This window comes from Manis javanica, chromosome 1, assembly GCF_040802235.1.
Source record: "Manis javanica isolate MJ-LG chromosome 1, MJ_LKY, whole genome shotgun sequence".
Classification (NCBI taxonomy): domain Eukaryota; kingdom Metazoa; phylum Chordata; class Mammalia; order Pholidota; family Manidae; genus Manis; species Manis javanica.
The window spans coordinates 168,162,684-168,187,504 of NC_133156.1; the positions used below are offsets into that span (position 1 = coordinate 168,162,684).

General features: G+C 39.4%; 2 gene segments (V, D, J or C); one reads left to right on the plus strand and one right to left on the minus strand.

Annotated features, from left to right (window-relative positions):
- LOC118971267 (immunoglobulin kappa variable 2-28-like) overlaps nt 1-24,821 on the plus strand; it is a 628,396-nt gene that overhangs the window by 283,294 nt on the left and 320,281 nt on the right.
- LOC108410119 (immunoglobulin kappa variable 4-1-like) lies at nt 415-1,215 on the minus strand. The segment is given in 2 exon segments: nt 415-836; nt 1,060-1,215. Coding segments are annotated over 2 exon segments (495 nt in total).

Below are 24,821 nucleotides of genomic sequence, written 5' to 3' on the forward strand. Positions count from 1 at the left end.
CGCAAGGGAGGGAAGCTTCATGCTATGTGGAAGGTTTTTAATGAGAGAGGCCAAGGGTTTACTACTGGGAAGGTCCAGAGTTGGAGGGTGATTGCAGATAAAGAAGGAAGTCCCTGAGAATAAGGAATTAAAATAGAAATGAGCCAGTCAAGGAGGAACCGGGAAGAGAGAATTGAGCCACCAGGTGTACAATTCACTGGACGCTTTGAGAAAGGGTGTCCAAACCTTCCTGGCTCACTCAGGGGACCTGTCCATTGGGAACATGCAGGTCCCTATGACACAACTACTGGCAGCATCCCTAAGAGATCTTCAGAGGGTTGTTCTTCAATAATCTCCCACAAAAAGTGATACAGAAAATCCAACTGATGTAATTTCTTCCTCGGCCCTACCTACTGCCAGGAATCAGTCAGGAGGTGGGACCTCTCAGGCTCATAGAGGGATGTGTAAGTTCAAAGCTCTGCGGGGAGGAAGCAGCTGGCCCAGCAGGGATGCACTGGCCCGCGGCCCTGGGGTTTGTGTTCGAGGCTGAAGCACTGTGTGAGGAGAGCTATAATGCTGCTGGCAGTAATAAGTAGCCAGATCCTCAGCCTGGGCGCTGCTGATGGTGAAAGTGAAATCTGTCCCAGACCCACTGCCACTGAACCGGTCGGGGACCCCAGATGCACGGGTGGATGCCAAGTAGATGAGCAGTTTTGGAGCCTGCCCAGGCTTCTGCTGGTACCAGGCTACGTAGCTGCTAACACTCTGACTGGCCCTGCAGTTAATGGTGACCCTCTGTCCTGGAGACACAGCCAAGGAGGCTGGAGACTGGGTCATCACGATGTCCCCGCAGGCACCTGCAATCACAGATGCATAAGGATGACACACACACACCCCTTTATGCTACACAACTTGAAATATGATATTTTAAAAATAGGCTTTCTAATAAGCATTACATGTCAATACAAAATTGAGCCTGTATTGGAAATAGCTAGTATTTCTTATTACATCTAAAAATTTTTTAACTCTTAAAAGATATTACTCACTCCAAAAGGATTCTGGCGCTTGTGAATTTCTCACCTGTGACCCAGAGCAACAAGAACGTGAGGGCCTGTGTCTCTGACACCATCTTGCTGCCCCTGCCCGCCTGCTGCAGCTCAGCTCCCATGGCAAAGGCCCCTTTTATAAACCCTGAGCAGCTGCTCTGGGCCTGGAGGGGTCTATGCAAAACAGTCAGTCAGCAGAGAAGTGAGTTTCATAAGCCGCAGGTTGTGAAAGTCTCCACTGTAAACTACGAGCCAAATATGCTGTCACTGAGGTGTAGTTGGGTGACTAGAAAAGACACAGAGGTCATGGAAGAAGCTCTCAGATTAATGTTAGAGGCTCTAAAACTACCAACAGCTTGAAGATCTAATGAAGAGCTTCTATTCAAATCCAAAATGTCTTTAAATGGGCTCAGTTTCCAGAAATGACAGGCTAGGTTCTTCCTATCAGCAATCCTAGTCAAATCATAAAATATTTGGGGATAAAAGGAAGGAGGGTGGGAGGGAGGGAAGCAGAAGGGAAAGGAAGAGACAAAAAGAAAGTGCAGATATTTGGGCCCAACTTACTGTTAAATCTACAAACAGAAAATGTTGGTTCACTGAAGCCACTTTTATCCTAAATACAATGTAAAACTTCAAACACTTAAGCTTGGGTTTCAGGACCAGAACAATAGAAGACGGGCCCAGGATGTCCCATGTGGGACCTAATTTGAGCTGGGGGACAGAGGGACTCTAATCTCCAAGTAAATGAATGAAAGAGACACCAGACCCTACCCTTCCCACAACCACAGGGAACAGAAAAGAGTGCTCTAAGTTTGCCCCAGGAGAGGACAAAAAACAAACAATATTTTGGGGGGAAGTTATGGCCAAAACCAAACCTTGAAAGGGTTTTTCCTCCATATATGGAAGGCTTATGTGAGCCTGCCGCTCTCCACTCCTAAAATTTAGCTGAAGCTCTTCCTACTGGTGAAGCTAGAGGGCATTATGCCAGTGAAATAAGGCAGACGGAGGAAGACACATACCGTGTGATTTCAACGAATGGGTGGCGGCCAGAAGGGAGGAGTGAGGGGGATGGGTGAGACAGGAGGAAGGGATCAAGAGGAACAAACTTCCAGTTATAAAGTCATTCATGAGATGAAAAGTCCAGCATAGGGAATATAGTCAATAACCTGTAATATCTTTGTGTGGTAACTACACTTCTTGTGGTGAGCATTTTGTACAGGGGCATGATTGGCAGTATTTTCTACACCAGACACTAATATGTCAACTATCTTGCAACTAAAAAAAAATTCCTATGTTATAGGGGTGTTGTGAGAACTAACTGATACAAGATATGTAAGGCACTCAGCAAACACTGCTTTGATGTCAAGTAAAAAAGATAACAAAATTTAGCTCATGTCATGATTGTCACGATGATTATTTGATGATACCGCGAAGAAGTTCAAATTGGGAGATACTGTTTTGTTTCACAAGCTGAGGGCTGACTTAATTAGTGCCAAACCTAATACATTCTCTCCCTCTCCTTTCATCTGTGTCTTGTTTATTTATTTGTACGGTCTCCTAATGTCATGGTAACAGCATGCATCCTTATACTTTTATTCCAAGAAAATTCATTCTTCCAATTATTTTCTTTCCGGTTTTCATTAGTATTTACTTATTTGAATCCCTGCCACTAAACATTCATGTTACCATAATTTTCTATTTTCTCCAATTTGAAAAAAAGTTGACTACTTACCTATTTTTTCTACCACTCCCTCACTTATTATGAGTATTATTGTGTGTGGTAAGAAGACAATGGAAGTTCTACTCTCTTCATGAACTTTTAAGTTTATAATATCATATTTGTTGTTTTTTCATATGTCCCTTTGTTGTTCTTGTTTCTAGTAAGGACACATAACACGAGATCTATCCTCTTAACAAACCTCTAAGTGCAGAAGACCTTACTGTTGGCTATAAGCACTGTGCTGTACAGATCTCGGCAATTTACTTATCTTGTGTAACTGTAACTTTATACCCATTTAGCAACAATTCCACATTTCCCCCTCCTGCTCCCCTTATAACCACTATCTTATTGTGTATTTCTGTACATTTCATCATTTTAGATGCCTCAAATGAAGTAAATTATGGAGTGTTTGCCCTTCAGTGACTAATTTCAATCAGCATAGTGTCTTCTAGATCCATCCATTTGTAGCAAATGTTAAGATTTCCTTCAATTTAAGGTTGAGTTAGATTCCCTTGTATATATACATCACATTCTCTTCATGCACTCACCTGTCAGTGTAGTTGACAGGGTTGTTTCCATATCCTGACTCTCATTAACAATGCCACAATGAACAGAGAGTGAAAAACTCTTCAGTACCCGGATTTCAAATCATTTGAATATATACCCAGAAGTAAGATGCTGGATCATATGTTAGTACTATTTCCAACATTTTTTAGAACCCCATTCTATTTTCTGTAACAGCTGCAAAAATTAACATTCCTGCCAACAGTGTTCAAGGGTTCCATTTTCTCTAGAACCTCAGCAACACGTATAAACTTTTGTTTTGTCTTTTGCTATTAGCCAGCCTAATAGGCGTGAAGTCTTTGCGATTTGCATTTCCCTAATGATTAATGATGTTGAGCATCTTCTCATACACTGTTGGCTGTTGCATGTGTTCATTGGAGAAATGCCTATTCAAGTCCTTTGCCTATTTGTTAATCAGGTTATTTGTTGGAGTATTTTGTTATTGGTATTTTGTTATTGAGTTGTAGGAGTTTCTTACGTATTTTGCATATTAATTCTTATCAGATATATGGTTTGCAAATATTTTCTCCCATTGCATAGGTTGCCTTTTTACTCTGTTGATTATTTCTCTTGCTGAGTATTGACTTTCTAGTTTGATGCAGTTCCAGTGGCTTATTTCTGCATTTGTTGCCTGTGTTTTTGGTGTCATACCCAAGAATCCAATGCTAAAACCAATGTTATAACTTTCCTCCTGTATTTTCTTCTAAGAGTTTTGCAGTTCAGTTCTTATGTTGATTTTTTTAATTGAGTTTTGCATATGGTATTAAATAAGGGTTCCATTTATATTATCCTGTTTTGCTCTATTCTTTATTGCATGTGGGTATCCAGTATTCTTGACACAGTTTCTAAAAGTGACTATCTTTCTCCATTGTGCATTCCGGGCACCTTTGTCAACAATCATTTGACCATATTTACATGAGTTTTATTTCTGGGCTCTTTATTTTGCTTCATTGGAATATATGTCTATTCTTATACTCATACCATACAGTTTTGGTCATGGTAGCTTTACACTGTTTTGAAGTCAGTAAGTATGAATTATTGATCTTTATTCTTTCTCAAGATATTTTTTGATATCAGGATCCTTTGTGGTTCCATATGAATTTTAGGATATTTTTCTATTTCTATAAAAATGAAGACACTGGGATTTTGTTAGACATTGCATGGAATCTGTAGTTTGCTCTGGATAGCATGGACTTTTTCACAATATGAACTCTTCCAGACCATGAGTATAGAATATCTTTCAATTTATCTGAGTCTTTTATAATTTCCTTCAGCAGTGTTTTATAGTTTCCAGTGTATATATTTTTGACCTCCTTATTTAAGTTGATTGCTAAGTAACTTTTGTGGTGCAATGGTAAGTAGTATTGTTTACTTGTTTTCCTTTTAGATTATTTATTCTCAAAATAATAAAAAACATATACTAAAAACTGACAACAAACATACTCTGTGGTGTAAACTGAAAGCATTTCATATAAAATGAACAACAAAGCAAGAATACTCACTATCACTGCATAGATGCAAAATAATACTAGAAGTCCTAGCCAAAACAATTAGGCAAGAAAAATATAAAGCATTCAAATTAGAAGAAAGGAGTTAAGTTATCTCTGCTTACAGGTGACATGACCTTTTATGTAGAAAACCCTGACAATTCCCCGAAAAACAAGACTGTTAGAACTAAAGAACAAAGCAAAGTTGCAGGAAACAAAATAAATTCTCAAAAATGAGTTGCATTTTTATATGCAAATTACACCACTTTTCTCCTCTATTCTTTATGTATGTAGATTTTAATATAAAACATTTGACATGAAACATTCAAATAAAATGGACACACCAAACAGATTCTCCATGATATTGTATGGCTTCACATTGCCCTGTAAACACCTTATAGAGTTACAGATTCACCTCACCATAACCGGAGAAAGCAATAAAGAAAACTCCTTTATCTGATGGAAACAACAGCAGCAAGGATAAGGTCCCAGGGCAATACCCAGAGTCACCAGTAGCAATGTCAGTACACACTGCAGTCTCGAGCTCATGAGCAGTGTTCCAGGCACATCACTGGATGAGTTCAAGTGCTTTCATCCAGGGTACATTTCCCAGCTACAAAGCCCCAAGCCTTATCTTCAGCCTTCCCAGTGTAACTATGTTCCTTTTCCATCATATCTCTTATCTTAGGGTTGGTGGAAGCAATGGGTCCAGTAAGATGAACTAGTTTCCATCTCATTCCTGGGCCACCAGAGTCAATACGCAGGTGGTGGGACTGTTACGGGGAAGGCTGAGCTGTCACGTCCCAGGAGCTTCCTGCTGGCAGAGCCCCGCCGAAAGCAACACAGAAGCAAGTGTGAAGGAGCCCCAGGTCTGGAGCCACCCACACCCCTCTCCACTGTCCACAGGGAATCCTGGTGTTTGGGGCTCCCACCCTGGGAGAGGCTTTCATGCTCTGCTGAGGACCATGAATTTGAGCATCATCTGCCTCCCCAGGTCTCACTGTGAGGATGAAATGTGCCCCAGACCTATGCTCACAGCAGTGACTGGAGGCCCAGAGACATTCTCAGATGCCAAACGAATCATGAGGTTAGAACTCACGTTTAGTTGCCAGTGTATAGACAGATTGTGGACCTACTGGCAGTGAGTTTGCACAGACGTATGCTAGTGGTTCCCCTTGTGGGGAGATGGTCAACAGGAAGAAGAAGGAAGTTCATTTTCTACGTTAGAGCTCAAGTCAGATCTGCACACCAGTCAAGGGCCAATGCTAGTGTGCTTGGAAAAACCAACATGGAGCATGGAAAGTGCCCACTGGGAAGGGGGCTCACTCTTATGTTCCCAGCAGCCTCGGTGAGATGTGGTTACACTCTCAAATAAACTCATACAAATACACAAACACGTATACACCCACATCCAATTCAACTACCAAGAAATTAGGAAATGTCATATACATCAAAGGAAAACCAGAGCTTCACAGTAGGCAAAATGGTGGAAGGAGATTTTATTTAGGAATACTGCAATAAGAGTAAATAGGCTTTTGGATAGAGCTGGGATTAATTCTGAAAACAGCCTGAGCAAGTGGGAATTTACAGCCAAGAAGAGGTTTGTGAGTCAATGAACGGACAATTATTGAGAGGAAACAGCAGGATTAAGGGGTTCTGGCTAATCCTGAAGACATCCCAGGCTGATCAGACATCGCCTGGGGGATGGGGAGGGTGAGGAACCTGATAACTTATTCAGGGTGATCAGATATGCAGAGTGGGGGTCTCTTGCTAAATTGACTTAGCAGAATTCTTGGTAAATCTGGATTCTACAAGGAAGTGCATATGCGCACCCAGGAGAAGGGTCAGGAGCCGGAATCAAGTTCAGTGAAGCAAAGAGTGTTTGCCAACTGTCTTCCCACTCTTCCATTGTGCTTCACTCTTACCTGGAATGCAGGGTAGAGGGAGGAAGAGCAGCTCAGCACCTTGCCTCTCAGCCAAGAGCAGGGTGGCTTTAAGGCCTTTAAAAGCATCCCTTAAATAAAGTCTTAGCTCTCAAGACTATGACCTGGGGGACAAAATGCAAAGATCCTTTCTGTACACAACTGTATATGTGTCTTTGCTCTCATTCTCCCTTGAAAGGTTCCCTCAATCTCAGTCCTACATCATTTTGCATGTCTTTCTAAGATTTTAAAATTTCAACTCTCACCAGTTTTTTTCCAGGTCCCTGAATCCATCACCCAGGATATCCAATCCAAAGGACATATACATATCTATTATTTTCTAATTTCTATCAATTTCAATTTCATGCAGTCTAATCATTAATTCAATTGATTATTAAATTGTCTGAGTTGCCTTAAAAGTTTTCAGATCTGAAATCTTAAGCCTGGAAATGATTTTCCCATAGAATCATTTACAGAAATCATATCCTGAAAAAGTTTGCCTCTCCCTACATACCTTCTCTTGGAGAAGCAGTAGAAAGACAGAGGTTGGGGCCAGGTTAGAAAACTGGAGGAATACTACTCAGCAATAAACATGGACAAACTTTCAAAAATATGCCTACTGAGGGGAGTCAGATACAAAAGACCACATTCTATGTGATCCCATTCACATGACATTTCTAGAAAAGGAGAAGTTACATGTCCAGAAAGTAGATCAGGGTTTTCTGGGGCTGATTGAGGAATCAATGACTAATTACAAATAGGACCAAAGAAATATTGTTAATGATGGAAGTACTCTGAAGATGGACTGTGATGGTAGATGTTATAACTGTACATATTTACTCAAATTTATGGAATAGTGCACTTAAGATTGGTGAATATTGTGACATAAATTATGCCTTCATTAAACCACTTAAAAAATGGATCAAATCACAGCCCTGAAAGAAAAGAGCTTCATTACATTAGGCTCTGAAAATATAGATGACAAACGTATTAAACCACACAAATAATCAGCCTTATATCAGAGAAGGCATTCTGTCCACCCACAGAGAACAGCAACTGGGAATAGTGGGGAACTCATCAGCCCATTTATCAACAAACACAAGACCTCAATAAATCTTCTCTTCTTGCTGCTTAATTGTAATACAGAAAAATAAACACAAATAAGAATTGGCCAGTAGCCATGGCAACCCAGAAGCCAACAAGTTCCCTGCATTTTGGTGCCTCACGTTGGAGTCCACAACAACATAAGCCATTTATTAGTCACAAGGGTTCCTTCCCCCTTTCTTATCTGGATCAGCACGAATTTCATTTACCTTATTGTAATTTCCAAATTTTACTACTACATAATTTATTTCTAATGCTTAACCCTTATCTTAAGCCTTCTATCGTCCAAAAAGGAAATTTCACTCTGATAAATTCTGCTTACAAATCAGATGAAGATAAATTTGATGACAGTAGGAAAACAGAATGAATGCTAGAGAGCATTTGGCTGGGGCTTGGGTATTCGATAAAGTAGCAGAAAAAGGCAGGAATCAGCATAAGTAATTACAAATAGAACAACCATATGATAAAGTAATTTCACAACAGCACATATTTCCAAAGGAAATGCAAACAAGAGTTTAAAGTGATACATGCACTCCTGTGTTAATCGCAGTGTTGTTCACAATAGCCAAGTGTCCATCAATGGATGAATGAAGCTACTGTGGTATATATACTCAATGGAATATTATTCAGCTGAGAGAAAGAAAAAAATCCTGCCATTTGCAACAACATAGATGGACCTTGAGGGCGTTATGCTCAGTGAGGTTAGTCAGACAGACAAAAACAAATACTCCAGGATCTCACTTATGTGTGGAATCTTAAAAAGCTGAACTCATAAAAACAAAGACTAGAATGGTAGTTACAAGAGGCTGTGGGGGTGGGGAATTGGGGATAAATACTTTAATGGTAAAACCTTAAAACTACTAGATAAATAATTCCTGGGGAGCTAATGCACACCTTAGAGCTTATAATAAAAAGTACTGTTGTCTTCAAAGATGCTAAGAGACTATATCTTAAATTGTTTTCACTACAAAAAAGAAATGATAATTTTATAACATGTTACTGGTCTTAGCTTGCAGGTGCTAATCATATTGCAACATATAAATGTGTCATGTCAACATATTGCACACTTTAAAGTTCCACAATGTTATATGTCAAATATGTTTTAATGTTCTTAAAAATGACAAGAACTAGGAGAAAGGAGCCAAGATTGCGGCATGAGTAGAGCAGCGGAAATCTTCTCCCAAAACCACATATATTTTTAAAAATACAACAAATACAACTCTTCCTAAACAAGAGACCAGAAGACGCAGGACAACAGCCAGACTACATCCAGACTTGCAAGAACCAGCACCTTGAGAAGGGGGTAAGATACAAGCCCTGTCCCTGGGGAACCCAAGCACCCCTCACCCCAGCTCCCAGTGGGAGGAGAGGAGTCAGAGTTGGGGAGAGGGAGCCCAGGACTGCTAAACACCCAGCCCTAGCCATCCGGGCCAGAGCGCAGACACAGTGAGTGCATGGGGTGCTGGAAACTAGGGAAAAAGGACAGTGAGACCTGTGAGTGGGACCCCTCAGCCAGCGCCCAGGGACAAAGAAAAGTGAGTGAAAGTCTTAAAGGCAAAGGGACCCCACAACTGGATGGAAGCACCCTGGGACACTTAGCACAGCAGCTGTGCATCCTGGGGAACTCTGGGCACCCTAATCCCCTGGAAAGCAGGGCAGCTCTTAGGGGCCCCTCATGGAGATAAAAAGCCTCCCCGCGGTTTCCCCTCTGACACAGCTCCACCATATCAGAGCAGCAGCCTGAGGCAGGCCATGGCCATAGCAACTGTGGAGCTAAACTCCATAGTGGCCGGACAAGAATCAGCATAATCCACTAGAGGTGGCTGTTCTCCCAGGAGAGGAAGGCCACAAACCAACAACAAGGGACGTTCTCCCAGCCATCACTTGCACCAGCTCCTCAAACTATCTCTATTGCCATGAAAGGGCAGAAGAATTTGATACAGACCAAAATCACAACCCCTGAGAAGGAGATAGACCTAACCAGTCTTCCTGAAAAAGATCTGCAAGGTCATCTGGAGATTAGTGGAGTTGGAAAGCTAAGACAGGCATAATACTTGGGTGGACAGCAGGTGGTGGCCAGAAGGGAGGAGTGAGGGGGATGGGTGAGACAGATGATAGGGATCAAAAGGTCCAAACTTCAATTATAAAATCATTCATGAGATGTAAAGTCCAGCATAGGGAATATAGTCCTTAATCCTGTAATTTCTTTGCATGGTAACACCTCTTCTTGTGGTTAGCATTTTGTACATGGGCATAATTGCCACTATTTTTTACACCAGACATGAATATGTCAACTAGAGTTGAAATAAAAAAATATTCCTATCTTATAGGGCTGTTGTGAGAACTAAATGATACAAGATGTGTAAGGCTTAGCAAAGACTGCTGTGATGCCCAGTAAATTGTCAACAAAATTTAGCTCATATCATTACTTTCTGATGATTATATGATGATACCACAAAGAGGTTCAAATAGGGAAATACTGTATTTTTTCATGATCTGAGGGCTGATTTAATTAATGCCAAATTGAACACATTCTTGCTCTCTCCTTTCATCTGTGTCTTGTTTATTCATTTTCAGTCTCCAAATATCATGGTAACAGAATGTATCCATCTAGATTTGATCCAAGAAAATTCACTCTTCCAATTAGTTTTTCTCTAATTTTTGATAATGTTTATTTAAATCCCTGTCACTAAATACTCATGGTAACATAATATTCTACTTTCTCCAACTTTAAGAAAAGTTAACTATTGTGGAGATTCAAGATGGAGGCATGATAGGTAAGAATAAGAACTCCACCCAAAATCATGTATAATATGAAAATATAGTGAATGCAATTGATCCTAAAAGAGCAACAGGAAAGAAGGCTGCACCAGACTGCATACACCAGGAGAACAGAGCAGACCTCACAAAAGAGGGTAATGTACCAAAGCCTTGACCTGGCAGGACCCAAGCCCTTCCCCCACCCCAGCTCACTGGTGGGAGGAAGAGAAATGGAGCAGGGAGTGAATGGAAGCCTAGGACTGTTGAAAACCCAATCCTGGAGATCTGCTTTGTGAGCACAAACCTACACTGCATGGTGATCTGGAGACTAGGGGGTTGGAAAGCTAATACAGGCATAATACTTGAGTAACTGAGATTTCAGCCATTTGTGGAGGACAGGGATCCACATACAGCTGCTCTGGGACAAAGGAAAGGTGGGTAGTCAGAGAGGCTTCCCATCAGGGAGAGGGCTGCTGAAGTGGCATGGTTTGGAAGGCACTCCAAAGGAGAAGGGATAGGTGGACAAGGTTGTCTGGGCATGCTCAGCCAAGCAGGTTGGGAATTTCCAGGAGCTTCAGGCACTCCATCCCCCTGGCTTCCTACTCAGCTCTGAGGCCCTCTAAAGTGATATGCAGCATGCTGAGCCTTCCTCCTGGCCAGCCAGCCCCGGCTTCCAAACTGGCAGTCACTGCCCAAGTGTCAGGAGAGCCAGAGGGAGGACCCACCTATGACAGCTACATGGGTAAAGCACAAAGGCTTTCACATGTGGCCTTGGCCCACTGACTCTAACAGTGTAGACAGGCACTGCGGTGGGGAAGCAGGAAATAGCTCTTTCCACCTTCCAGGCAACAGCACCACTCCCCTGTGACCACTGACCTCACTCCAGAGGCTGAGCACCTCCAGAGACTAGATTTTCTGAATGCTAGAGGCCACCACATACAAATATGAACTGTCAAAGGATCCTGGTTCAGACCAAAATCTCACAAACCCCAGGAAAAGGTCAAATAAAACTGAACTCACCAATCTTTCTGAAAGAGAGTTCAAAATAAAAATCATAAACATGCTTATGGAGATACACAAAAATATTCCAGAACTCAGAGACAAATTTAGGATGGAGATACAATCATTAAGAAATTCCATATCTGAAGTGAAACATAGAATGGAGGGATTTAAAATCCAATTAGTTTTAGTTGAAGAGATGGTAAATGGAATAGGAATTACACAAGAGGAATTCAAAGAAGCTGAGGAACAGAGAGACAAAAGGACCTCTAAGCATGAAAGAATATTGAGAGAACTGTGTGACTAACCCAAATGAAACAATATTTGCATTATAGGGGTACAAGAAGAAGAAGAGAAAAAAAAGGGAAAGAGAGTGTCATTTAGGATGTAATTGCTGAAAAGTTCCCCAATCTGGGCAAGGAGATATTCTCTCAGGCTCATGGAGGTGCACAGATCTCCCAACACAAGGGACGCAAGGAAGACAACACCAAGATACATATTAATTAAAATGGCAAAGGTCAAGGATAAAGACAGACTTCTGAAAGCAGCTACAGAGAGAAAAAAGATCACATACAGAGGAAAACCCATCAGGCTATCATCATATTTCTCAACAGACAGAAACCTTATAGGCCAGAAGGGAGTGGCATGATATATGTAATGCAATGAATCAGAATGACATTGAACCAAGAATACTTTACCTGCCAAGGTTATCATTTAAGTTTGAAGGAAGGATTAAACAATTTTCAATAAGCAAAAGCTGAGAGAATTTACCTCCCACAAACCACCACTACAGGGCATTTTGGAGGGACTGCTACAGATGGAAGTAATCCTAAGGCTAAATAGCTGTCACCAGGGGAAATAAAACCACCGCAAAGTAGAACAATTAACCACTAAGCAGATGCAAAATCAAATCAACTATCCCCAAAGTTAATCAAAGAATAGACAAAGAGTACAGAATATGACACATAATACATAAAGAATGGAGAAGGAAGAAAAAGAAGGAAAAAAACCCTTTAGATTGAGTTTATAATATCATACTAAGTGAGTTAAGTTAGACTGTTAGATAGTAAGGGAATTACCCTTGAACCTTTGGAAACCACGAATCTAAAGCCTGCAGTGATAATAAGTACATACCTATCAATAATCACCCTAAAAGTAAATGGTCTGAATACACCAGTCAAAAGGCATAAAGTCACTGAATGGATAAAAAATCAAGACCCGTCTATATGCTGCCCACCAGAGGCTCACTCAAACCCACAGACATACACAGACTAAAAGTGAAGGGATAGAAAAAGATATTTCATCCAATACGGAGAAAAAAGTATGAGTTGCAGTACTTGTATCAGACAAAATAGACATCAAAACAAAGAAAGTGACAAGAGACAAAGAAGGGCATTATATAATGATAAAGGGGTCAGTCCCACAGGAGGATATAACTATTATAAATATGTATGCATCCAACACAGGAGCACCTAGGTATGTGAAAGAAATACTAACAGAATTAAAGTGGGAAATAGAATGCAATGCATTCATTTTAGGAGACTTAAACACATCACTCACTCCAAAGGACAGATCAACAAGATGGAAAATAAGTAAGGACACAGAGGAACTGAACAATGTATTAGAACAGATGGACCTCACAAACATTTATACAACACTCAATACAAAAGCAATAGAATACACATTTTTCACAAGTGCACATGGAACATTTTCAAGAATAGATCACATATACAGCTACATGCAAGAGAATGAAACTGGATTATTGTTTAACCCCATACACAAAAGTAAACTCGAAATGGATCAAAGACTTGAATGTAAGTCAACAAACCATAAAACTCTTAGAAGACAATATAGGCAAACATCTCCTGAAGATAAGCATGAGCAACTTTTTCCTGAACCCATCTCCTCAAGCAAGGGAAACAAAAGCAAAAATGAACACATGGGACTACATCAAACTAAAAAGCTTCTGTACAGCAAAGGAAACCATCAACAGAACAAAAAGGCATCCTACAGTATGGGAGAATACATTTGTAAATTACATATCTGACAAGGGGTTAACATCCAAAATATATAAAGAACTTATATGCCTCAACACCCAACAAGCAAATAACCTGATTAAAAAATGGGTCGAGGATATGAAGAGACAGTTCTCCAAAGAAGAAATACGGATGGCCAATGGATACAGGAAAAGATGCTCATCATCACTAATCATCAGGGAAATGCAAATTAAAACCACAATGAGATATCACCTCACACCAGTGAGGATGGCCAGCATCAAAGAGACTAAGAACAACAAATGCTGGTGAGGATGCAAAGAAAGGGGAACCTCCTACACTGCTGGTGGGAATATAAGCTAGTTCAATCATTGTGGAAAGCAATATGGAGGTTTCTCAAAAAGCTAAAAATAGAAATACCATTTGGCATGGGAATCTCACTCCTTGGAATTTACCTAAAGAATACAACTTCTCAGATTCAAAAAGACAGATGCACCCCTATGTTTATCACAGCACCTTTTTTCCAAGATATGGAAACAACCTAGGTGTCCATCAGGAGATGAATGGGTAAAGATGATGTGGTATATATACACAAGGGAATACTATTCAGCCATAATGAAGAAACAAATTCTACCATTTGCAACAACATGGATAGAGCTGGAAGACATGCTCAGTGAAATAAGCCAGGTGGAGAAAGACCAATGCCAAATAATTTCCCTCATTTGTGGAGTATAACAATGAAGCAAAACTGAAGGAACAAAATAGCAGCAGACTCACAGACTCCAAGAAGGAACTAGTGGTTATCAAAGGGGAGGGGTGTGGGAGGCAGGTGGGGAGGGAGGGAGAAGGGTATTGAGGGGTATTATGTTTAGTACACTTGGTGTGGGGGATCACAGGGAGAAGAGTGTAGCAGAGAGAAGGCACATAGTGGATCTGTGGCAACTTACTACACTGATGAAGAGTGACTACATTGGGGTTGGGTGGGGACTTGATAATATGGGTAATGCTACCATATTGTTTTTCCATGTGAAACCTTCATAAGAGTGAATATCAATCATATTTTAATAATTAAAAAAAGAAAAGATCACATACTAGGCCACAAAAAGAGCCTCAGTAAATTTAAAAAGATGGAAATTTTTAAACCAGCTTCTCAGATCACAGAGGTATTCAACTAGAAATAAATTACACAAAAAAAAGGAGAAAGCAAGCCAACATGTGGAGGCTTAATAACATGCTCCTAAACAATCAATGGATCAATGACCAAATAAAAACAGAGATCAAGCAATCGATGCAGACAAATGACAACAATAATTCAACACCACAAAATCTGTGGGACACAGCAAAGGCCATGCTAAGAAGGAAGTATATTGCAACACAGGCTTACCTCAGGAGAGAATAACAATCCCAAATGAGTAGTCTAAACTCACAATAAACAAAACTCTAGAAAAAGAAGAACAAATAAGGCCCAAAGTCATTAAAAGGAAAGACAAAACAAAGATTAGAGCAGAAATAAATAAAATTGAGAATAATAAAATAATCGAAAGAATCAATGAAAGCAGGAGCTGGTTCTTTGAGAAAATAAACAAAATAGATAAACCCCTACCCATACTTATCAAGAAAAAAAGAGAGTCTACACACATAAACAGAATGAGAAATGAGAAAGGAAAAATCACTATGAACACCACAGAAATACAAAGAATTATGAGAAGAATACTCTGAAAAATTATATGCTAATAAACTGGATAACCAAGAAGAAATGGACAACTTCCTAGAAAAATACAACCTTCCAAGAATGACCCAGGAAGAAACAGAAAACCTAAATAGACCAATTACCAACAAGGAAATTGAATTGGTAATCAAAAAACAACCTAAGAGCAAAACTCCTGGACGAGATGGTTTCACTGCTGAATTTTATCAAACATTTAGTGAAGACATAATAACCAACTTCCTTAAAGTTTTCCTAAAAGTAGAAGAGGAGGGAATACTTTCAAATTCATTCTATGAGGCCAACATCACTCTAATACCAAAACCAAGCAAAGTCAATGCAGAAAAGAAAATTATAGCCCAATATTGCTGATGAACATAGATGCAAAAATACTCAACAAAATATTAGCAAACCCAATTCAAAAATACATCAAAAAGATCATCCATCATGATCAAGTAGGATTCATCCCAGGGATGCAAGGATGGTACAACATTTGAAAATCCATCAACATCATCCACCACATCAACAAAAAGGACAAAAACCACATGATCATCTCCATAGAGGCTGAGAAAGCATTCGACAAAATTCAAAACCCATTCATGATAAAAACTCTCAAGAAAATGGATATAAAAGGCAAGTAACTCAACATAATAATGGCCATATATGACAACCCCATAGCCAACATTATACTTAACAGTGAGAAGCTGTAAGCTTTTCCTTTTAGATCAGGAACAAGACAAGGATGCCCACTCTCCCCACTTTTATTCACCATAGTTTTAGAGGTCCTAGCCACAGCAATCAGACAACAAAAAGAAATAAAAGACATCCAAATTAGCAAGGAAGAGTTAAACTATCACTGTTTGCAGATGACATGATATTGTACATAAAAAAAAAGAATCCACTCCAAAACTACTAGGTCTAATATCTGAATTCAGAAAAGTTGCAGGATACAAAATTAATACACAGAAATATTTTGCATTCCTATAAACTAACAATGAACTAGTAGAAGGAGAAATCAGGAAGACAATTCCATTCACAACTGCATCAAAAAGAATAAAATACCTAGGAATAAATCTAACCAAGGAATTGAAAGACCTGTACTCTGAAAACTACAAGACACTCATGAGAGAAATTAAAGAAGATACCAATAAATAGAAATACATCCCGTGCTCATGGATAGGAAGAATTAATATTGTCAAAAGGGTCATCCTGCCAAAAGCCATCTACAGATTCAATGCAATCCCTATCAAAATACCAACAGCATTCTTCAATGAACTAGAGAAAATCATTCTAAAATTCATATGGAACCACAAAAGACCCCAAACAGCCAAAGCAATCCTGAGAAGTAAGAATAAAGTGGGGGGAATTACACTCCCTGACTTCAAGCTCTACTACAAAGCCACAGTAATCAAAACAATTTCATACTGGCACAAGAACAGACCCATACACCAATGGAATAGATTAGAGATCCCAGATGTAAACCCAAGCATATATGGTCAATTAATATATGATAAAGGAGCCATGGACAAACAATGAGGAAATGACAGCCTCTTCAACAGCTGGTGTTGGCAAAACTGGACAACTACATGGAAAAGAATGAAACTGGATTATTGTCTAACCCCAAACACAAAAATAAACTTGAAATGGATCAGAGACTGGAATGTAAGTCATGATACCGTAAAACTCTTAGAAGAAATCAAAGGCAAAAATCTCTTGAATATAAACATGAGCAACTTTTTCCTGAATGCATGTCCTTAGGCAAAATAAACAAAATAAAAAATGAACAAATGGTACTACATCATGCTAAAAAGTTTCTGTACAGCTAAGGGCACCATGAGCAGAACAAAAAGGCATCCTAAAGTATGGGAGACTATATTTGTAAATGACATACCCGATAAGGGGTTAACATCCACAATATATAAAGACCACAGGTGCCTCAACACCCAAAAAGCTAATAACCCTATTAAAAAATGGGAGGAGGATCTGCACAGAAACTTCTCCAAAGAAGAAATTCAGATGGCCAACAGGCACATGAAAAGATGCTCCATTCACATCGCGAATTATCAAGGAAATGCAAATTAAAACCACGATGAGATATCACCTCACACCAGTTAGGATGGTCAACATAGAAAAGACTAGGAGCAACAAATGCTGGCTAGGATGCAGAAAAAGGGAACCCTCCTACACTGCTGGTGGGAATGTAAACTAGTTCAACTATTGTGCAAAGCAGTATGGGGGTTCCTTAAAAAATTCAAAATAGAAATAACATGTGACCCAGGAATTCCACTCCTAGGAATTTACCCTAAGATTGCAGGATCCCAGTTTCAAATAGACATATGCACCCCTATGTTTATCACAGCACTATTTACAATAGCCAAGAAATGGAAGCAACCTAAATGTCCATCAATAGATGAATGGATAAAGAAGATGTGATACATATGCACAATGGAATATTATTCAGCCATAAGAAGAAAACAAATCCTACCATTTACAACAACATGGCTGGAACTAGAGGGTATTATGCTCAGTGAAATAAGCCAAGCAGAGAAAGACAAATACAAAATGATTTCATTCATCTGTGGAGTATAAGAACAAAGAAAAAACTGAAGGAACAAAACAGCAGCAGAATCACAGAACCCAAGAATGGACTGACAGTTAACAAACGGAAAGGGACTGGTGAGGGTGGGTGGAAGGGAGGGTGAAGGGGAACAAGGGGTATTACGATTAGCACCCTTAACATGGGGGGTACACGGGGAAGGCAGTATAGCACAGAGAAGGCAAGTAGTGATTCTATAGCTTCTTACTACACTCATGAATAGTGACTGTAATGGGGCATGTGATGGGGACTTGATAATGGGGGGAATTTAGTAACCACAAAGTTGCTCATGTGGTTTTATATTAATGATACCAAAATTTTTTTTAAATGTTGACTATTTACCTATTTTTTTGCCTACGCTCTTCACTCATTATTAATATTTTTGTGTGTGACACAATAATGTAAGACAATATACGATCTACACTCTTTATGAACTTTTAAGTATATGATATCATATTGGTTTTTTTTCATATGTCCCATTGTCATTCTTGTTTGTGGAAAGGACACTTAACATGAGATCTACACAAATCACTAATTGTACAATACCTTAGCTGTGCTGTACAGATCTCTGCAATTTACTTATTTTGTGTAACTGTAACTTTATACCCATTTAGAAAAATTTCACATATCCCCCTACCGCTCTCCTAATTACCACTATCTTATTGTCTATTTCTGTACATTTCATTATTTTAGATGTCTCAAATAAAAGGAATTACACACTGTTTGCCCTTCGGTGACAAATTTCAAGTTGCATCAGGTCCATCCCTTTGTAACAAATGGTAAGATTCCCTTAATTTTTAAGGTTGAATGATATTCTCTTGCATATATAGACCACATTTTCTTCATGCACTCACCTGTCAATGGAGTTGACAGGGTTGTTTCCATATATTGACTATTGTTAACAATACCACAATGAACAGAGAGTGGAAAAATCTCTTCAGAACATTGATTCCAATTCATTTGGATATATATCCAGAAGTAAGATGGCTGGGGTATATGTTAGTACTATTTCTAACTTTTTCAGGAATTCCATTCTGTTGTCCGTAAGAGCTGCACATTCTTGCCAACATTGTTCAAGGGTTCCAATATCTCTACAACATCACCAGCACTTATAAACTTTTGTTTCGTTTTTTGCTATTAGCCAGCCTAATAGGTGTAAAGTGGTTGCGATTTGCATTTCCCTAATGATTAATGATGCTGAGTATCTTCTCATACACTTCTTGGCTGTTTCCATGTCTTCATTGAATAAATGCCTATTCAAGTCCTTTGCCTATTTGTTAATAAAGTTATCTATTGGTTTTGTTATTGAGTTGTAGGAGTTTCTTATGTATTTTGCATATTAATCCTTATCAGATACATGGTTTGCAAATATTTTCTCCCATTGCATAGGTCACTTTTTCACTTTGCTGTTTGTTGCTCTTGCTGAGTATTGACTTTCTTGTTTGATGCAGTCCAGGTGATTTATTTTTGCATTTGTTGCCTGTGTTTTTGGTGTCATATCCAAGAATCCAATGCTAAGACCAATGTTATGAAGCTTTCCCTCTATGTTTTCTTCTAAGAGCTTTGCAGTTCAGGTCCTATGTTGATTTTTTAAATTGAGTTTTGCATATGGTATTAAATAAGGATTCCATTGATATTATTCCTTTTTCGCTCTATTGCAAGTGCATATCCAGTTTTCTCGACACAATTTCTTAAAGAGACTATATTTCTCCATTGTGTATTCCTGGTACCTTTGTGAACAATCATTTGGCCATATACGCATGAGTTTATTTCTGGGCTCTAATTTTGATCCATTGCTATATATGCCTGTCCTTATACTCATACCATACAGCTTTGGTTATGGTAGCTTTATACTGTTTTGAAGTCAGTAAGTATGAATTCTTGAGTTTTGTTCTTTCTCAAGAATTTTTTGGATATCAGGGTCCTTTGTGGTTCCATATGAATATTAGGATTGTTTTTGTATTTCTATAAAAATAATTCCATTGGGATTTTGATAGACATTGCATTGGATCTGTAGCTTGCTCTGGGTAGTATGGACATTTTAACAATATCAAGTATTCCACTTCATGAACTTCCCATTTATCTCTGTCTTCTTTAATTTCCTTCAGCAACGTTTTGTAGTTTTCAGTGTATATGTTTTTCACCTTAGTTAAGTTTATTCCTAAGAAATTTTTGTGGTGCAATGGTAAGTAGAATTGTGTTCTTTTCCTTTTAGATTATTCTCAAAATAATAAAGAAAAACTACTCCATATATGAAAAACTAATATACTCAGTGGTGAAAAACTGAAACTATTTCCTCAAAAATCAAGAACAACACAAAGATACCCACTCTCACTGCTTCAATTCAAAATAATACTAGAAGTGCTACCCAGAACAGTTAGGCAAGAAAATTAAATAAAAGCACTCAAATCAGAAGAAAGAAATAAAATTATCTCTTTTTACATGTGACACAATTTTTTGTGGAGAAAATTCTAAAGATTCCACGAAAAACAAGACTGTTAGAACTAGAGAACCAAGCAAAGTTGCAAGACACAAAATACATACTCAAAAATGAGTTGCATTTTTATACACAACTTACACCACTTTTCTCCTCTATTCTTTATGTAGTGTATATTTTAATATAAAACATTTCACATGAAACATACCAGTAAAACGGACACTATAAAGAGATACTCCATGGTAGTATATGACTTCATGTTGCCCTGTAAACACCTTATAGAGTTACAGATTCACCTCACCCTAAGCTGAGAAAGCAATAAAGAAAACTCCTCCTCCTGATGGAAACAACAGCAGCAAGGATAAGGTCCTGGGACAATACCCAGAGTCACCAGTAGCAATGTCAGTACACACTGCAGTCTCGTGCTCATGAGCAGTGTTCCAGGCACATCACTGGATGAGTTCAGCAGCATTCATCCAGGGTACATTTCCCAGCTACAAAGCCCCAGGCCTTCCCTTCAGCCTTCCAGTTTCTCTATGAACTACTCAGCGTAACCAAGTTCATTTTTCCAGTGTATTTCTTGGCTAAGGGTTGGTGGAAGCAATGGGTTCCAGTAAGATGAACTACTTTACATCTCATTCCTGGGCTACCCAAGTCATTATACAGGTGATGGGACTGTTACGGGGAAGGCTGAGCTGTCACTTCCCAGGAGCTTCCTGCTGGCAGAGCCCCGCCGAAAGATCAGCTGAAAATATCCTTCAGGAGCTCCAGACACCAAGCCGCCCATACCCCTCCCCACTGTCCACAGGGAATCCTGGTGTTTGGGGCTCCCACCCTGGGAGAGGCTTTCATGCTCTGCTGAGGACCATGAATTTGAGCATCATCTGCCTCCCCAGGTCTCACTGTGGGGATGAAATGTGCACCAGACCTGTGCTCACAGCAGTGACTGGAGACCCAGAGACATTCTCAGATGCCAAACGAATCACGAGTGTAGAATTTGTTTCTTAGTTGCCAGTTTGTAGAGAGAGTGTGGACCTACTGGTGGTGAGCTTAACTGCACAGACGTGTGCTAATGGCTCCCCCTGCTGGGAAGATGGTCAAAAGGAAGATGAAGGAAGCTCATTGTCCACGTTAGATTCAAGTCAGAACTGCACACCAGTCGAGGGCCAGTATTAGTGTGCTGGAAAAGCCGCATGGAGCATGGAAAGTGCCCCTTGGGAAGGGGCCTCACACTTAAGTGCCCAGCAGCGCTGGGGAGACCTAGTCACACTCTCAAGTAAACTCATACAGATAAACACACACATTCAATTCAACTACCAAGAAATTAGGAAATGTCATATATGTGAAAGAAAAAATGAGCTTCACAGTAGTCAAAGTGGTAAAAGCAGATTTTATTTAGGACTATTGCAATAAGAGTAAATAGGCTTTTGGTTGGAGCTGGGATTAATTCTGAAAATAGCTGAAAGGAAAGGAGCGACACCCAGCAGTAATTCACTGGAGAATTCCGCTTTATTAGGGAAAGGTGCTGGGTTATATAGGAAGGGGCATGAGCTGATTGAGGTGTCACTTCTACGGGGCTGGTGGCTATTGGCTAGGTGCTGGGAGTGGGAGAAGGGAGAGAGGTTATTGCTCTTCAGGTGGCGCCGTCAGAACCGAGAACCCGGAAGAGAAGCTGGAAGTTCGCCATCTTACTGGTGGGGGCCCTTCAACAGCATAAGCAACTGGGAATTTATGGCCAAGGATAAGTTTGGGAGTCAATAAAGAAACAATTATTAAGAGAAAACACCAGGATTAAGGGGTTCTGGCTAAACCTGAAGACATCCCATGCTGATCAGACATCACCTGGAGGGTGGGGAGGGTGAAGAAGCCCGTTAATTATTCAGGCTGATCAGATATGCAGAGTGGGGGTCTCTTGCTAAACTGACTTAGCAGAGTTCTTGGTAAATCTGGATTCTGCAAGGAAGTGCATATGCAGGCGCAGGAGAAGGTTCTGCGGCTGGAATCAAGTTCAGTCAAGCAAAGTGTGTTTGTCAGCTGTCTTCCCACTCTTGCATTGTGTTCACTCTGACCATGTATGCAGGGCAGAGGGAGCAAGAGCAGCTCAGCACCTTGCCTCTCAGCCAAGAGCAGGGTGGCTTTAAGAACTTTAAAAGCATCCTTTAAAGATACTGTTATCTCTCAAGACTATGACTTAGGGACAAAATGCAAAGATCCTTTTCTGTCCACATCTCTGTGTGTGTCTTTGCTCTCATTCTCCTTTGAGGGTGCCCTCAATCTGTCCTACATATTTTCACTTGTCTTTCTAAGATTTTAAAATTTCAACTCTCAGCACCGTTTTTTTCCATATTCCAAGTATCATTCACATATTCTAAGTATCAATTAAATTTATAATTAAATTGTCTGAAATGCCTTAAATTTTTGAGACCTTAAATCTTAAGTCTAGAAATGATTCTCCCATAAAATCATTTATGGAAAATATGTCCTGAGAAGATTGCCTCTCTCTACATACCTTCTCTTGGAGCAGGCAGTAGAAAGACACATGTTGAAAAACTGGAGGAATATTACTCAGCAATAAAAATGGATAAACTTTCAAAAATATGCCTAGTGAGGGGAGTCAGATACAAAAGACCACATTCTATATGATCCCATTCATAAGACATTTCTGGAAAAGGAGAAGTTACATATCCAGAAAGTAGAACAGTGTTTTCTGGGGCTGATTGTGGGAGCAGTGACTAATTATAAATAAGACCAAGTTAATATTTTTGATGATGGAAGTACTCTGAAGATGGATTGTGATGGTAGATGTAAAAGCTATGAGTTATTCAAATTTATTGAATGGTACATTTAAGATTGGTGAATATTATGACATATATATTATGCATTCATAAACCCACTCAAAAAAGATGGATCAAATTGCAGTCCTGAAAGGAAAGACCTTCATTATCTTCAGCTCTGAAAATATAGATTAGGAAGGTATTAATCCACCAACACAATAATCAGCCTTATATCACAAAGGGGATTCTATCCACCCACAGACAATGATTGGGAATAGTGGGGAACTCACCGGCCAATTTATCAACAAATACTAGGCTTCAATAAATTTTGCCTTTCTGTTCCCTTAATTGTAATACAGAACAATAAACAAAAATAAGAATTGAAATGATGCAAGAAACTTCAGAGGGAAGCCCCTTCCTACTGTGATTAACAAAATGTCCCTTTTTTAGTGGGCTTAAGACTGCATAATTTATATATAGTGGAGGTTGACACACTTTCTGTAAAGGACCAGACAATAAGTTTATTAGATTTTGTAGGCCACATGGTCCTTGTTGCACTTACACAACTCTAGCAATCATAGATGACATGTAAATTACTGAGCATGGCTGAGTTCCAATAGAGCTTTACTTATATTCCAAGATTGTTCAATGTGGGAAAGAATAGTCTTTTCAACGAGTGGTGCTGGGGCTGCTAAAACATCCATATGCAAAAGAATAGATTCTAAAACATATTTCACATTAAATACAAAATTACTCAAAAATACTGGAACAAGATTGAAATGTAAGTGCTAAAACTCTTACAAAAAATATTGAGGTAAATTCCCTTGACCTTCAATTTAGAAATGGTTTCCTAGACTTCACATGGGATGCACAAGTGACAAAAGAAAAAAAGAAAATTTGGACTTCCTGAAAATTAGAAATTTTGTGCATCAAAGGACACAATCAAAAAAGAGAAAGGGCAACTCACAGAAGTGGAGAAACGTCTGCAAATCGTATATCTGATAAGGTTCTAGTATTCAGAATATATTAAAGCTATTACAAGCTGATAACAAAGACAATCCAATTTAAAATGGGCAAAGAATATGAACAGACATTTCTCTACAGAAAATATACAGATGCAATGACCACATGAAAGGGTGCCCAGCATGACTAATCATTAGGGAAATGTAAACTGACGCCATTTCACACCCATTAGAATGGTTGAACTCAAGGCAAACAATAATAAGAGATGGTGAGCATGTGGAGAGACTCACATCATGCATCGCTGGTGTGAAAGGAAAATGGCACAGTCCCTCCAGAAACCAGGTGGGTGATGCCTCTGAAAGTTAAATATTGGGTTACTATGTGACTTGTTAATTCTGATCTTCATACAAACACAAGAGAAATGAAACATACCCATGCAAAGACTTTAAAATGAATGATGGGAGCAGCATTATTCAAAATAGATCAAAAGTAGAAACAACCCAAACGTCCCTCAAATGATGAATGGATAAACACTATGCAATGTATCCACATGGCGGAATAGCATTCAGCCAAAAGAAGAAATGAAGCACTGATACAGTTTACAACATGGAAGAACTTTGACAGTATTATGCAAAGGAAAAGAAGTGGACACAAAATACTACATATTCCATGATTCCATTATATGAAAGGTCCAGGGTAGGTCAATCTGTGGAGACAAAAGTAGACATGTGGTGCCTGGAGCTAGGGGAGTAATGGGGGGACACAGGGTGT